This window comes from Palaemon carinicauda, chromosome 38 (assembly GCF_036898095.1).
Source record: "Palaemon carinicauda isolate YSFRI2023 chromosome 38, ASM3689809v2, whole genome shotgun sequence".
Lineage (NCBI taxonomy): Eukaryota > Metazoa > Arthropoda > Malacostraca > Decapoda > Palaemonidae > Palaemon > Palaemon carinicauda.
The window spans coordinates 62,460,409-62,477,775 of NC_090762.1; the positions used below are offsets into that span (position 1 = coordinate 62,460,409).

General features: G+C 39.5%; 1 protein-coding gene across 1 annotated transcript in view; it reads right to left on the reverse strand.

Moving 5' to 3' along the window:
* Positions 1-14,501: 14,501 nt before the first annotated feature.
* The window catches only part of LOC137630678 (putative RNA polymerase II subunit B1 CTD phosphatase RPAP2), a 91,209-nt gene continuing 88,343 nt past the window's right edge, over positions 14,502-17,367 (reverse strand). Inside the window, exons 10-11 of the mRNA XM_068362297.1 lie at positions 16,941-17,090; positions 14,502-14,853 (exon numbers count right to left, since the gene is read on the reverse strand). Coding sequence (XP_068218398.1) covers positions 14,592-14,853; positions 16,941-17,090 — 412 coding nt within the window. The 3' untranslated portion in view covers positions 14,502-14,591. The remainder of the gene's footprint in view (positions 14,854-16,940; positions 17,091-17,367) is intronic.

Consider the following 17,367-nt stretch of genomic DNA (forward strand, 5'->3'; position numbering starts at 1 on the left):
TTGGATCCTTCTCTCTAGTTACGGTTCACTTTCCTTTTACCTATACATACACCGAATCGTCTGGCCTATTGTTTACAGATTCTCCCCTGTCTTCATACACCTGACAACACTGAGATTACCAAACAATTCTTCTCCACCCAAGGGGTTAACTACTACACTGTAATTGTCCAGTGGCTACATTCCTCTTGGTAAGGGTAGAAGAGACTCTTTAGCTATGGTAAGCAGCTCTTGTAGGAGAAAGTCACTCCAAAATCAAACCATTGTTCTCTAGTCTTGGGTAGTGCCATAGCCTCTGTACCATGCCCTTCCACTGTCTTGGGTTAGAGTTCTCTTGCCTGAGGGTACACTTGGGCACGCTATTCTATCTCATTTCTCTTCCTCTTGTTTTGTAAAAGTTTTCATAGTTTATATTGGGAATATTTATTCAAATTTACTTTCCTTGTTTCTTTTCCTCACTGGGCTATTTTCCCTGTTGGGACCCCCGGGCTTATAGCATCTTGCTTTTCCAACCAGGGTTGTAGCTTAGCAAGTAATAATAATAATAATAATAATAATAATAATAATAATAATAATAATAATAATAATGATAATAATAATGCGCTAAATAGTCTGGCCTAATCTTTCCACATCCTTCTCTGTGCTCATACACCTGACAACACTGAGATTACCAAACAATTCTTCTCTCAAGGGGTTTACTACTGCAATATAATTGTTCAGTGGCTACCTTCCTCTTGGTATGGGTAGAAGAGACTCTTTAACTATGGTAAGCAGGTCTTCTAGGAGAAGGACATTCCAAAATCAAACCATTGTTCTCTAATCTTGTGTGGTGCCATAGCCTCTGTATCATGGTCTTCCACTGTCTTGGGGAAAAGTTCTCTTGATTGAGTGTACACTCAGGCACACTATTCTATCTTATTTCTCTTCCTCTTGTTTTTTTAAGTTTTTACACAATATTTATATATAAAAGGTCTATATAATATTGCTACTTTTTGATTGTTCATTACTTCTTTTGTAATTTGTTTATTTCATTGTTTCCTTTCTTCAGTGGGCTATTTTTCCTTGTTGGAGCCCTTGGACTCATAGCAACTTGCTTTTCCAACTAGGGTTGTAGCCTAGCTATCAGTAGTAGTAGTAGTAGTAGTAGTAGTAGTAAAAATGTGCTAACATTCATAGGGAACAGCATGGATGGTCATCAACATACAAAGCAAGCTTGCAAACAGTAGAATACAGTACAGTACTAGTATATAAAGTAAGAGAACATACAGAGAGAGTAGCAAATATAAAATATAAAAGTAGTTTGTATTTTTCCTTACCATACAAATTTGGATTCTTTAATAGGAGTATGATTTTAGTGGGGCTGGAAACAGCTGTTTGAAATTTGGAATTCATTCCTACATGAAAAAAAAATAATTTTTTTTTGATAGGTGACTTATCCTTAGGAGGGCAGAAGTCCCTATACTCTAACTGACTATTTAAAAGTGATGACGTGTGTTGACCTCCTAACGACCTAACCATGAAGATGTTGCAGGCTAGGTTCCTACAAGGAGACTGGTCAGCGGTCATGGAAGAGCCCACGTCTGCTAGAATATAATGTCTAAAAGTATGGTTGTTTATGAGAAATGAATTTGCATAACTCCCATCCATCCTCCCCCTCAGTGGGGGAGATACCTCAATTCAAACTTTGCTGTAAAAAACAATCATTCACCCTTGAGGCTTACCTGTATTAACATCCATTCCAGCACATCATAATGGCATGACTATTGCATCCCAAGGGAGGGGAAGAAAGAATAGGAAAAAGGCCAGACATTCTTACCTCACCCTAGTCGTATGTTGCTACCGCTATCCTGGATGAGATGATTCATCTGGCATGAGAGAGCTAAGCTTGCTTACACAGCCTGTAGTGCAGCTAACATTGTTCCAAGGGTAAAGGTATTCAAGGATTTGTGGGTACAGTACACTGTACTCCTGTAGGTGGTGAGTAGTGAAGATTGTCTGGCATTTCCAGACTCCTGCATTAAAAAATTGCATCACTGATAATTTCTTCCTGAAGGCTATGGTGGATCCGATACTCCTAGCTTTGTGTGCCTGTGACCTGGATGGTCCTTCGATCCCATCACTTCGTGCATGGTTGCATGTCAGATTATTTCTCAAAGCCAGAATGAAACTGTGTTCTTGGATATCTTCTTCACCCTTTTGGTGGTGAGGAAGTCTCTGATACTCTGAGCTGAAGCGATAGTTCTCTTCAGGTAGCACCATTGTCTCAGGACAGAGTAACAGGTCATCCCAATCCATGCTTGCCCCTTCTTGTAGAGAAGAGATGGAGAAGGACTTGAACCTTCTTTCATTCTTTGCAGTAACTCGTGACATAAGAAATGCCATATAGCTTGCCTACACTCTGCACTTAGGCTAAGGCTAAAAGGAAAACAATCTTGAGGATCAGATCACTATCTAATGGCTTCCTCAAGGGCTCGTAAGGAGCCCACTTGAAAGAATTGAGGACTCGAGTGGCGTCCCATGCCATGGATCTGAATTCTCTGGAAGGGTAGGACTGTTCAAAGCTCATTGTGATGATGACAATTTCCACAAAGGAAAAATTTAAGTTCTCCAGTCTGAAAGCTGGGCTCAAAGCTGAGCGATAGCCTTTCACTGTGGAGACGGAGAGAGCTTCTCTCAATGAAGGTAACCAATAAAATCAGCAATAAATTGTAAAGAGGCTCCAACCAGAGAAATATCCCTTCTGTGACACCAATCGCAGAAGATGGACTTTTTTCCCTGATAGACAGTTGCAGAGGATCTTCGCAGATTTCTGGACATCTGTGGAGTGCCTCATGAAAAGCCTTTTGCTCAGATGAGATGCTGAATGGTTGCCATCCGTGAAGTACAAGGGATGCCACTGAGTTGTGGTACCTCTGCAGGTGAGGCTGACAGGATGTTCTACTATTGAGGTAGTTTGTTCGGTACTTGTACGAAGAGCATCAAAAGAGGTGGATACCATTCAGTGTGTGGCCACTTAGGTGCCACTATAGTCAGCCTGAGATTCAATGTTATCAACAGTCTGTTGAGTAATCAATGAATCAGGCAGAAAGGCGTATGCATCCATGTCTTCTAGGGATGTTGGAAGGTGTCCTCTAGCACTGTAGATGGGTCTGAAACTTTGGAGCAGTAGACTGGAAACATCTTGTTCAGCTGGCTGCCAAACAGGTTGATAGATGGTGAACCCCAAAAGGCAAGAAGCCTTTCTGCTATGGAGAGATGTAGGGTCCACTCTGACCATACCACCTGTCCCTGGCAACTAAGCATGCGTGATAGAATATTCCTCTTGCCTGGAATAACCTTGCTGATATCAATACCATGATGTTGAACACCCAAGTTTGCACCTGCTTTGCCAATTTGTAAAAGACCTGTGAAATAATTCCCCCTAGCTTAATGATTCAGGCCACAATGGTAGTGCTGTCACTCATCGATGCTACCAAGTGCCCTATGAAACAGTTGGAAAGTTTGCAACGCTGGCAGCGCTGCTTGCATTTCCAGCAGATTTTGCAGGTGCTTCTCTTCTGTGGACCGTGTAACTGAGGCGGTCTGGATGCGTCTATGATTATCAATATCTCTGGAGGTGGGGAATCAAGTTGAACTTCTTTGGTGAGGTTTTTGTCGTAAAGCTACCAGGTTAAATCTTCCTGTACTTCTTGTTTCACAAGAATCGAAAGGTAGGAGCAATATCTGGCTGCTGACCTATAATGCTTAAGACACATTTAGCTGCTGTGTTTCTCCAGTGACAAAAGTTGTCCCAGAAGACATTACCACTGTTGAGCAGGAAAGTTGTTGATCATGCTGGAACATTTGCACTACCTCCCTGAGTCTGCTGATATGATCATACGATGGGAAGACTCTAGCTGCTGCTGTGTCTATTTGCATATACCCAAGTATTAAATCCTCAACTTTAGAGTAAGACTTTCCTTCTTTCGATTGATCATGATCCCCAGATCTTGGCAAAAGGAAATCAGTCTGTCAGGATTCTGGAGCAACTGCCTCCTGGAGGACAACAGGATCAGTTAATCCTCAAGATACCACCAAAGGCAAATCCCATTTAAATATGACCAAGTAGAGATGAACATGAAGATTCACGTGAAAACTAGGGGAGCGGTGGACAAATTGAAGCACAGGGCTTTGAAGTGGTACACTACTCCCTCAAGGATGAAGCGATGGTACATTCTGTTGGACCGATGGATCGGTATTTGAAAATAAGTGTCCTTCAGGTCCACGGAAAAAACAAAGTTTTCATTCCTGAAGGAAGATCGTATGGTACTTGATATCTCATTCATGAATGGAGTTTGAAGAACAAATTTGTTCAATAGAGAGAGGTTGATGACTTCTTCACCAGGAACAGTTGACTGTAAAAGCCTGGAGAACTGTCTGGTATGGCTGCGAGCTCACATTCCTCCTTCATTACTTTCACTTCTGCTGCAACCACCAAGGCTTTTAGCATTTCCGGAAGTTAGCATAGGAAGATTTTACAGTGTGCGAGTGAAGAGAGGATGAGAGCTGATGAAAGGAAGTCTGTATCTGTCTCGAAGGATTTCCATCATCCAACTCTGCTTCATGTCGCTGACATGTTGCCCAATGGCTCAACAGGCATCTCCCCACTCAGAAGTTTGAGAAGGGGAATGTTGACCTCAGCATCCCCTTCCTCCCTTTACCGCCCTTCCTGGACTAGCCAGGTTAGTGGCAAAAGGATGGCGAGTTGTCTACTCCTTTCCTAGAGGAGATAGTCACTTGAGGTGTAGATCTGGCTCTAGAGATGTCAGAAGACTTTTTCAGCATTGACTTCAACAGTATGATAGGGTTCAAAGCTCCCATTGATATTACCTTTAAAGGGCCTGGACCCTTAAAGGGAACTGCCTAAGGGATCAAGGAGTCCTAGTTCGTCTTCCTCAATTTCTCCATCATAACCTTCATGTCCTGCAGGAAAAGGGCTGCAAATTCCAGCAGTGGGACATTCCTCTGGGCAAGTGCCTCCGTCTGTCTCGCCTGTCCAATGAAGAAGGAGTGAACTACAACCCTCCTCATCAGGACCCAGTTGGCCAACTGATTAGCTGACTGATGCTCTAAGAAAATCACTGCTATTAAGCCTGCCCAGTGGTCGATTCAGGATGTTGCCAAGGAAGCAGCTTCCATGGTAACAAATTCAAGGACCAAGAACAATGTGCCCTCATGCTTGAGTCTATTCACCCAGATCACTGCTGTCAGCACTGCTAGTGTTGCATCGATGGTAAGAGGCTATGTGTCTGCTTCTTCTGGAACATTGAGCCGCTGTTGCATATAGAGAGCGGGATCAGAATCTTGTTTAGATGACTATAGCATAGAGAATTCCTTTGACCAGAGATCTGGGAATTGACACTATCAAGAGCCCAACGAGCAAGACCAGTCACGTCGCAGGTAGAAATCTCGTGTTGTAGACTGGTCCTGGGACATAGGAAGATCTAAGTGCATTGAAGTCTCTCAGCTCTTTAAAAGCTTCTGGTGTATTGACTGGTGTTGAAAGCTAGGAACATGTAAACGGTGATCAAGTCTCTAGAGCCAGGTTTCCCAACCCTGGGGTCGCGACCCCAAGTGGACCCCACTTGGGGTCGCGACCCCAGGCGCTTTTCCTGGGGTCGCCAAAATCTCAAAATATCAAAATAAAAATAAAAATTCAAAATATGGCAGAACTCGCAGTAAAGAAAAAATATATTAACGTATTTGTGGATTTTTATTTATCGACTTTTATATATCTATCTATTCATATATAAATATAAAAAAACTAAATTTTAATGGTGGTATCTCTGAGTGCAGTATGCATTTGATACGTGAACAGCATCACCGTCCACGTCCAACCAGGCAGCCACTCCAGCTGTACTGCCGCAGCGGGAAACACTGTCTACCATTTGTTAGTATTATATAGTTGATCCATTTATACCTGTATAGTGATTTCGAATGTGCTGCATACGTTGCACTCAGTCTTTGTTCTTTAAAATTCTTAATTATACATGAAAAAAGTGGTATGCCGCCGATAGAAACTGAGTACTGCACTTGCTGACGAAGTATTGCCTCACAGTATGTCAGTGGATGATAGTCTATCACAGTGTTCATAATTGGGGCTTCTAAAACCTCATGGTAACCCCCACCATATTTAAAGAGAGAGATGGGCAAGGGAAGAGGAAGAGAAGGAGAGGGGCACTTTTTATACCCTCTCCTCCTATATTTTACCCTTTCCCTTTGTCGCCCTTTCCTTGCTCCTCTCCCCCCTTCCCAGGCCCCTTCTCCCCCTGCTTCTTTTTTACCCCTGCCCTCCTCTCCTCCTCCTTCTTGCTCCCCCTCCCCCCCTCTTCGATATTTCCTTGCCACTTCCCTTCCTCTCCTCATCTTTACTCACCCCCCCATCTTCCTTTTTATTTACCTCTTGTGAATTTGTATTGTTTCGATTATTATTTCATTTAATAAAATAATTGTGTTATTAGATGTATTATTTTATTTGTATGTTCTTGTGAAGTTGGCACGTCTGCGGCGCTGGTCACTCGGTCGAAAAGGTCGTTGGTTTGACGGTTGTTTAGAGATTTGGAGGATTTTCTGTCGCTGGTTTTTGAGGTTGTTGTTTCGGCAGTTGTTTAGAGATTTGGAGGATTTTATGTCATTGGTTTTTGAGGTTGTTGTTTTGGCAGTTGTTTAGAGATTTGGAGGATTTTATGTCGCTGGTTTTTGAGGTTGTTGTTTTGGCAGTTGTTTAGAGCTTTGGAGGATTTTGTCATTGGTTTTTGAGGTTGTTGTTTTGGCAGTTGTTTAGAGCTTTGGAGGATTTTGTCATTGTTTTTTGAGGTTGTTGTTTTGGCAGTTGTTTAAAGATTTGGAGTATTTTGTCATTGGTTTTGGATGTTGTTGTTTTGGCAGTTGTTTAGAGATTTGGAGGATTTTATGTCATTGATTTTTGAGGTTGTTGTTTTGGCAGTTGTTTAGAGATTTGGAGGAGTTTATGTCGCTGGATTTTGAGGTTGTTGGTTTGGCAGTTGTTTAGAGCTTGGGAGGATTTTGTAACTGGTTTTTGAGGTTGTTGTTTTGGCAGTTGTTTAGAGATTTGGAGGATTTGGTCATTGGTTTTGGAGGTTGTTGTTTTGGCAGTTGTTTAGAGATTTGGAGGATTTTGTCATTGTTTTTTGAGGTTGTTGTTTTGGCAGTTGTTTAGAGCTTTGGAGGATTTTGTCATTGGTTTTTGAGGTTGTTGTTTTGGCAGTTGTTTAGAGATTTGGAGGATTTTGTCATTGTTTTTTGAGGTTGTTGTTTTGGCAGTTGTTTAAAGATTTGGAGTATTTTGTCATTGGTTTTGGATGTTGTTGTTTTGGCAGTTGTTTAGAGATTTGGAGGATTTTATGTCATTGATTTTTGAGGTTGTTGTTTTGGCAGTTGTTTAGAGATTTGGAGGAGTTTATGTCGCTGGATTTTGAGGTTGTTGGTTTGGCAGTTGTTTAGAGCTTGGGAGGATTTTGTCACTGGTTTTTGAGGTTGTTGTTTTGGCAGTTGTTTAGAGATTTGGAGGATTTGGTCATTGGTTTTGGAGGTTGTTGTTTTGGCAGTTGTTTAGAGATTTGGAGGATTTTGTCGCTGGGTTTTGAGGTTGTTGTTTTGGCAGTTGTTCAAAGATTTGGAGGATTTTGTCATTGGTTTTGGAGGTTGTTGTTTTGGCAGTTGTTTAGAGCTTTGGAGGATTTTGTCATTGGTTTTTGAGGTTGTTGTTTTGGCAGTTGTTTAACGATTGGGAGGATTTTGTCATTGGTTTTTGAGGTTGTTGTTTTGGCAGTTGTTTAAAGATTTGGAGTATTTTGTCATTGGTTTTGGATGTTGTTGTTTTGGCAGTTGTTTAGAGATTTGGAGGATTTTATGTCATTGGTTTTTGAGGTTGTTGTTTTGCCAGTTGTTTGAAGATTTGGAGTATTTTGTCATTGGTTTTGGATGTTGTTGTTTTGGCAGTTGTTTAGAGATTTGGAGAATTTTATGTCGCTGGATTTTGAGGTTGTTGTTTTGGCAGTTGTTTAGAGCTTGAGAGGATTTTGTCACTGGTTTTTGAGGTTGTTATTTTGGCAGTTGTTTAGAGATTTGGAGGATTTGGTCATTGGTTTTGGAGGTTGTTGTTTTGGCAGTTGTTTAGAGATTTGGAGGATTTTTTGTCGCTGGTTTTTGAGGTTGTTGTTTTGGCAGTTGTTTAGAGCTTTGGAGGATTTTATGTCGCTGGGTTTTGAGGTTGTTGTTTTGGCAGTTGTTCAAAGATTTGGAGGATTTTGTCATTGGTTTTTGAGGTTGTTGTTTTGGCCGTTGTTTAGAGCTTTGGAGGATTTTGTCATTGGTTTTTGAGGTTGTTGTTTTGGCAGTTGTTTAACGATTTGGAGGATTTTGTCATTGGTTTTGGAGGTTGTTGTTTTGGCAGTTGTTTAGAGATTTAGAGGATTTTATGTCGCTGGTTTTTGCGGTTGTTGTTTTGGCAGTTGTTTAGAGCTTTGGAGGATTTTGTCATTGGTTTTTGAGGTTGTTGTTTTGGCAGTTGTTCAAAGATTTGGAGGATTTTGTCATTGGTTTTGGAGGTTGTTGTTTTGGCAGTTGTTTAGAGATTTAGAGGATTTTATGTCGCTGGTTTTTGCGGTTGTTGTTTTGGCAGATGTTTAGAGCTTTGGAGGATTTTATCATTGGTTTTTGAGGTTGTTGTTTTGGCGGTTGTTCAAAGATTTGGAGGATTTTGTCATTGGTTTTGGAGGTTGTTGTTTTGGCAGTTGTTTAGAGATTTAGAGGATTTTATGTCGCTGGTTTTTGCGGTTGTTGTTTTGGCAGTTGTTTAGAGCTTTGGAGGATTTTATCATTGGTTTTTGAGGTTGTTGTTTTGGCGGTTGTTCAAAGATTTGGAGGATTTTGTCATTGGTTTTGGAGGTTGTTGTTTTGGCAGTTGTTTAGAGATTTGGAGGAGTTTATGTCGCTGGTTTTTGCGGTTGTTGTTTTGGCAGTTGTTTAGAGCTTTGGAGGATTTTGTCATTGGTTTTAGAGGTTGTTGTTTTGGCAATTGTTTAAAGATTTGGAGGATTTTGTCATTGGTTTTGGAGGTTGTTGTTTTGGCAGTTGTTTAGAGGTTTGGAGGATTTTATGTCATTGGTTTTTGAGGTTGTTGTTTTGGCAGATGTTTAGAGATTTGGAGGATTTTGTCATTGGTTTTTGAGGTTGTTGTTTTGGCAGTTGTTTAAAGATTTGGAGGATTTTGTCATTGGTTTTGGAGGTTGTTGTTTTGGCAGTTGTTTAGAGATTTGGAGGATTTTATGTCATTGGTTTTTGCGGTTGTTGTTTTGACGGTTGTTTAGAGCTTTGGAGGATTTTGACATTGGTTTTTGAGGTTGTTGTTTTAGCAGTTGTTTAACGATTTGGAGGATTTGGTCATTGGTTTTTGAGGTTGTTGTTTTGGCAGTTGTTTAGAGATTTAGAGGATTTTATGTCGCTGGTTTTTGCGGTTGTTGTTTTGGCAGTTGTTTAGAGCTTTGGAGGATTTTATCATTGGTTTTTGAGGTTGTTGTTTTGGCAGTTGTTCAAAGATTTGGAGAATTTTGTCATTGGTTTTGGAGGTTGTTGTTTTGGCAGTTGTTTAGAGATTTGGAGGAGTTTATGTCGCTGGTTTTTGCGGTTGTTGTTTTGGCAGTTGTATAGAGCTTTGGAGGATTTTGTCATTGGTTTTTGAGGTTGTTGTTTTGGCAGTTGTTTAAAGATTTGGAGGATTTTGTCATTGGTTTTGGAGGTTATTGTTTTGGTAGTTGTTTAGAGATTTGGAGGATTTTATGTCGCTGGTTTCTGAGGTTGTTATTTTGGCAGTTGTTTAGAGATTTGGAGGATTTTATGTCATTGGTTTTGGAGTTTGTTGTTTTAGCGGTTGTTTAGAGATTTGGAGGATTTTGTCATTGGTTTTAGAGGTTGTTGTTTTGGCAGTTGTTTAGAGATTTGGAGGATTTTATGTCGCTGGTTTTTGAGGTTGTTGTTTTGGCAGTTGTTTAGAGATTTGGAGGATTTTATGTTGCTGGTTTTTGAGGTTGTTGTTTTGGCAGTTGTTAAGAGATTTGGAGGATTATATGTCATCGGTTTTTGAGCTTGTAGTTTTGGTGGTTGTTTAGAGATTTGCCGTATTGTATATGGTTGGTTTTTGAGGTTGTTGTTTTGGCGAGATTTGGAGTGCTGTATATCGATTTTTTCATTTCTACTTCGTCTTATTTACTCCGATTTGCAAATATATTACACCTCTTTTTCTTGTTACTCCTTCCTTGACCCCTCCCCTCCTCTCTACACCTCCTCCTCCTTGTTCCTTGCCCCTTCACTTTCCTTGCTACCTACCCTCTTTCTAAGACTGAACCACGAATAGAGAAACTTAGCATCATGATCCAGGCCCAAGGCTCCCATTAAAATCAGTTTACCATTTAACAGAAAACATTTATATATAGTTCTAGTTTGTTTTAGTGGAATGTGACAAAATCTTATTCCAGAAGTAGGGTTTTCAATTAATATTAAGCCGTAAAATTTATAATGCTATAATAAAATTTAATGATGTTAGTTTTGTCTTTTCCAATCTCATAGTACCTCTCTTATAGAAGGATATTAATTGTCCCTTACTTTTACAGCCAACAACTAGTAATATATAATAATACTTATACAACTAAACTAGTGGGGTCGCGGTCATGGCTTGAGGTGCATGATTGGGGTCGCCTGAAAAAAAGGTTGGGAACCACTGCTCTAGAGAAACTAGAGTCATGATTTTGGGATGAAGAGGCACGAGGGGTCAAATCACATGGTGTTCTAGCGCTTGTTGTGCAATCATGGGGAGACCGTACACCCAGGGACCAATCATAGGTGATGGAGTACATGAAAACTGGCTTTGTGGTGACCGATCACGGTGTGACCAATCATGCGGAGACGGTTGACGGAGGTGACGATCACAAGGACACCCATAACCTACTGTACCTCGCTCCCATGCACATGTGAGGGAAGCTCTTGTCGCTCGTGCAGGCGAGAACACCACCATGGGTTCCTTATTTGGGGCAGTCGTCTAAGCAGGAAATACCTAGAAGTCAAACAAATGTTCAAAAGGAAAGGGATGAGCAATCCCATCATCAAGATCAGCAGTGGGCATGCTCAGTCCCGTACAAGACCAGCACTGAGCTCATGTACCATGTACTGATACACCATTCTGATCTGGGTTGGTTATCTGTACTGTGCCACCTCTCTCATGCGTGCGTATGTTGGGAGACATCACAAAACTCTGTTTGAACAGTCTTCCTAGGCCTTGGTGACTTCTTCCTCTTCTCGTGGATGGCAGGCATCAGATACAAAGGTTCAGTAGTTGTTGAGATCAAAGATCCGGGAATGCTGGGGTAGGGAGAAAAGTGCATATAATTTTTTCCCCTTTGCCAGGCTTCACATATTGAGGATTTCAGGGTTGGAAAAGAAGATCCTACAGAAGGAAAAGACAGGATGCTCCCCAGCAGTTGGTGAGAACTGGACGATGTCACTATATCACACAGCTCCTCTTCAAGTAAAATAGCCAAAGAGGAGGACGCAGCCAGGAAAGTCTTCAAATAAGTAGTGTCAGCAACACCTTCACAAGCTTCTCCGCAGACAGGGTAATAATGATAACCAAGTTAGGCTACAAGTTCCTTAGGTCCAGGTCCCCCAACATATTGTCAGGCTGCATAACAGAAGGCGTACTTCAGGAGAGAGACAAAGAAGTATTACCTTCAATAGAGGAAGGTGATACCTCTGCTCCCCTCAGAAGCAGGCCCGAGTGTAAGCGGGAGTCTCCTCCCTCCTGAATTATTCTAGAGGACCAGCCCTAGGGGAATCTGAAGGAAACTCAGTAGGTTTTGAACTTTTGGAAAAGAAAATGGAATTATAGAGCTTCTTTGGCATCAGCTAAAGTGTTGCTAAATCTAAAATTGAAGAATCCTTCTTAGTTTTCTTTTTCTTCTTTCCAAATTCTCCCAAGTGCAGAAAAGGCCACGACTTACACATCATAATGGGATGACTGCGAACAGTCATGCCCCCAGCAAAAATTACAGAGTTGATCGGGATCCACAAAGGGTTTGCACATGAATCTGCCATTCTTACAGCCAGGTTTCCCAGGGCACACCTGCATATCCAATCATTTAGTCTCCATTAGCAAAAGGACGTGATCTGGAAAAACAAAGAAAAAACAAAAACAGCCAAGTTAAAAGGCAGGAGAGAAGTATATGTGTATTGCACTGGGGCCAAAATCAAAATGAGTGTTGCTCTGCCTGCGAGGTGGGCAGGGCCCATCCTCCACCCTCAAATAACTGCAATAACCGTGTTGAAAGATTAAATGTATGTTTCCAGCTTCGCTGAAATCATATTTTTATTAAAGGACGATAGTTTGTAATCATGTGGGAGCAAATATCAATATAGATCAAGAAATATATAGAGAAATAAGCAACAACATAGGTTAAACAAACTATAATGGTATTTCATAGCACAAAATCATTCAAGACCACGTGAGCACAACTACTTTTATATGGTAATACCAGACACCTCAGATTAGAAATTTAAGGAGGCAGCAAACTTCCTGCTGCCTTCTTTCTTTTTGTGTGTATCTTCCAGATCATGGGTGTGGAAATACAATACTGTACACAGTTCCAGAAGTACAGGATCCATCATTATTCATGCTAAAATAGATCAGTAGGTCAAGCCTACAACAAAGTCCCAATTTCATAAATGATTCAGTATCCAGTTTCATTTATTCTACAGTAGACATACTGTATACAATACTCTGGGTGCTAATTCTGTCAGTGCAACTAACATGGTTCACTGTAAGCATTGGATTTTTGTAATATTCCTTATGTCCCTAACTCCATCAACTCTATAACCTTCTAATTTACCTCTGTCTCTGCTTGTCTTTCTTCCATCCTGCTCTCCAGTTTCTTTCAACTCTTTACCTCATTAAGCAACCTATTACACCTCAGTACTGGATGACTTCCTTATGCGAGACCATGTGACAGCAAATTTATAAAACCTAAATCCATATGCAGTATCTCGTTTTTCTGTAAATAATCATCATTTCATCTCTACACCTCTGAGTGCACAAAACAAATATCAATGCATATATCCATTGCATCTCTCTCCCCATCTGAAATTCACAGGACACGATAGGTAAGCCTGTGATGTGTGGCATTTGAGAGAATTACGACACCTATCTTTAGCACCACCCTTGTTGAATCAGTTGTTTGCCACACTTTGACAAGAAAAAATTGTCTTAATTTGGTATTAATTATGCTTGTTACAACTTGTATGAATGAGAAGAGCTATGTGTCCGCTATAGAAAATGCAAAGCATCTTAGTCACAGTATAACTATTCATATTCCCACTAAAATTTGTTACAAATTTGTTTTTATTTGTTTATATATTTTTAGTGCAAAAAGGGCCCTCTTATCCCAAGAAAGTTATTGATTGTATAATTTCTAGGGTCTGGAACAGATTATTTCAATTATCATTATTCCTTATGGAAAAAATGTGTTTGATATTTATTATTTTTGAAGTTTGTGCTATCTTCTGGAATGGATAAATAATGACTAATGAGATGCAATACCATTGTATTTCTTTCCTTGCAGTATTACAGAATACCCACAATTATGCACTTACAATTTTTATGAAGTTTCATTCCTGCCAGTTTTAAGGCATCTCACTTTTTGTGAAGTAAAGAGACCTGGTATAACTAGATATTATAGCTTCATTTTGTACTGGACTGGATTGGATATAAGAATTTTGGCCATACAGATGGTTGCAGTCTCAAATGTTAAGCACTAGAAAGAAGTGTACTATATTTGAACCTTACAGGAGATTATGGGTCCTTTAAGACAGTGGATTGGATTAATAAATTTGAGCCTTATGATCTAAGACTGAGGATGAGAAGGCCATTGAGCACTAACGTGGACTCTGGTGACATAATGGTCATATAAACTTTCTTCAGTTTTTAATTAAAAATCCTATATTTAGTCTCACCTTCCAGTAAGAACCTGAAATGTTTTGGGAAAAACGCTTGATGTTTCTCACTGTTCTTTCTTTCTTATGGTGGTGGTATACCGCTGAGATTATCATCAGTAAATGTAAAGTTTGCTATCAACATCAAGTGCACCTTATACTAGAACCATGCATCTTTAAACATCTTACATACTTATTTCTACGACCTCATATATTCTCCTAAGGAGTTCATATAAATAGGAAATTTGTCCAATTTATGTCATTCTTACTGCATAAAAAAAATAGAATGAGGTAATTAATAATTAAAAGCATGATTCAGTTATCTGTCTTGCCAAGCTTGCTTGCTTTTTTTTTTAAGTCCTCTGCAAGACTCATTAGATTTTTCATTTAAAATGTTAATGGTCCAACCAGTGTTTGTTTTGCTGTAGTTGTATGGGGGGTTGTAAGGTGGATGAAAAAGACATGTATTGTACTATATAATTTTTATTAAAAATATCATCTTTTATAATTTATTGCAAATGTTTTATCTTATAATTTGATTTTGTAGTTGGAGCACCTTAGATCTGTTCTTTATTTTCAGTTGCCTTTACTTCACTTTTTATATTAAGTTTGTTGAAATCCTCAGCAAGATCTTCTGATTTCCTCTTATCATCACTCACAGCACGTTGCCTGATTATGGGTTTTATTTCTGTTATAAAACTAAGAAACCGGTCAGGGTAGCCCATGTCTAAATGGAAGTTTGATAAAAGTTTTTCTTGGAAATTAAGAAAGTCTTTCATCTCCATCCCAGCTTTGATGGCAGGAATACGAATACTGAGCCTGAAACAAGTTTAAAGCATGATTAATGTTAGAGATTTCATAGTACAGTATTTTTGTGATCTATGTTGTTTATCCTCCTCATGGATTTTGTAATGCATAGAACAGTTGGGATGGCGGAGAAGGATTGGACTGGATTGGTAACGAAATTAGCTGCCCTAGAGTATGCTGATGATGCTGTTCTTATTAGCAAAATGCCACAGGACTTGCAAAGCTTGCTTACCAGAATGCTTGAAATATCACATGAGGTTGGACTCAAGATAAATAGAGGAAAGACAAAAGATAATTAGAACGGAATATGCAATGAAAGATGAAATGTCATTGGAAGGAAAAAGGATTGAGGAAGTAGAATCATTTAGAATTTGAGTTTAATGAAAGATTGAAAAAAGCAAATCAGACAATGGCTAGGTTAAGTAAAATTAGGAAATCAAATTGCCTGAAACTACAAATAAAAATCAGGCTATATATCAATTTATTGAGACTGGTGTTACTGCATGAACATGAGTCGTGGTATGACAATGAAACAATATCCAACAGATTTTGTAGATTTCAGAACAAAACCCTCAGAAGAATATTGGAGTTGAATGGCAGGATAGGATTAGAAATGAAACTATAAGAGAGACTAATAAAGTGCCATAATTCGCTCGTTTGCGACAACGTTGTCATAACTCAAAAATAGCTATTTTTCAGGAGAGCCATTTTAATCAATTAAAACACACTCATATTAATGTATGTCGTTAGGACATTTAGCGCCTCAAGCGATCAATTTTTTAGCTACAATTTTGAAACTTTTGCCAAAAGAATCAGCATTTGAAGATGAATATGTCTATATGGATAACTCAAAAATAAATTTTTTTGAGTTATGACGTTGTTGTCGCAAGCGAGCGATATATGGATGACATCATGGTGAGGGGCAGATGGAGATGGTTTTGCCATGCTCTTTGCACTCCCCAAGAGAGATTATTTCACCAAACTCTTAACTGGGCTCATCAAGGCACTAGAAGAGTTAGAATACCCAGGCCTACAAGGCTGAGGATTATGAAGCGTGGAGTAGGAGATGATAAATGGAGAAGTATTGATTTAAAAGCTCAAGATAGAGACGACTGGCGAAATCTAACTGAGGCCCTATGCGTCAATAGGTGTGGGAGGAGATGATGATCTGTTTATCTACCAAGGCACTTCCCCCAATCCTGGTGGATACCCAACATAAGGAAAAAAGAACAAAAGGGGACTTTTCTCTCTTTGCTCCTCGCAGCTTGATGAGGGATTTAGCCGAGTTTGGTTGGTACTACTGTACTAGGGTGCCACAGCCCACCATCCCCCATTATCCACCACAAATGAAGCTTAGTATGCTGAATTCCCTACTGCTGCTACCTCACGGTCACCAAGGTGACCAGAGGAAGGAGCAGGGCCTTCCAGAATTGCATAACAATCGCTTGCCATTCATTTCTATTTCTAGCACGCTCTTTTGCCTCTCTCTCACATCTATCCTCCTATCATCTAGAGCTTTCTTTACCCCATCCATCCACCCAAACCTTGGCCTTCCTCTTGTACTTCCCCATCAACTCTTGCATTCATCACCTTCTTCAGCAGACAGCTATTTTCCATTCTCTCTACATGGCCAAACCACCTCAACACATTCATATGCACTCTAGCTGCTAAATTATTTCTTACACCCGTTCTCACCCTCACTAATTGAGATATTTTGGGGAAAAACTTTATAACCATATTGTTTAGTGGGGAAAACTTCAGACTTTGAAAGCTGGGCATTACTGTTACTGTAGCTCACATCAAAATCATCAAGCTTCTAATCATACAAAAAATTAAACTGAATTATAAAAATCATGACATAGTAATTATCTGTAGTACAGTAATTGAAACATCTGCATTCTGCATTTTAGATATCATAGTGGCATGGTAATGTACTTAAATTTATATAACCATTGTTACTGTAGTATGTGATTATCTATGGGCTTAATAAATGTGTCATATCCCTGAAATTTTCATAAGAAATTACAATGTAAACAAACATATAATTTAGGAAATTAATTCAGATCATCAAACCATTTACATGACAGTACAGTACTTACATTTTTAATACTAACAGTGTGACAAAATTCCACTGTCCTGGTTTAAAAATGATATTGTTTGGAGACAAATTGAAGGTCATGACCAAGTCCCTCACTAGACTTTTAACCTTTGACCCATCCAGCTTTGCCACAGGTAAATAGGGACTCATGCTGAAAAAGATATAAATCATTGTTATACATAATATATATATTATGCCTGGTTACACTAATTCAGTTCAGTATACATTTGTACTTATGCATGTGCATAGCAAACCTTTTCTAATATAGCAAAGTTGAAGGGAGGGAATGCAGATATAATTGTTGATATTGTACTTGAGCAGCCCAATAATCTGCAGGTCACCAGGATTTTATCCTTCTTTTGGGTCACCTAACTTGTTAAGATAAAACCACTTTGGATGGATCTCAAGAGGCTACAGCCGCTTTTAAG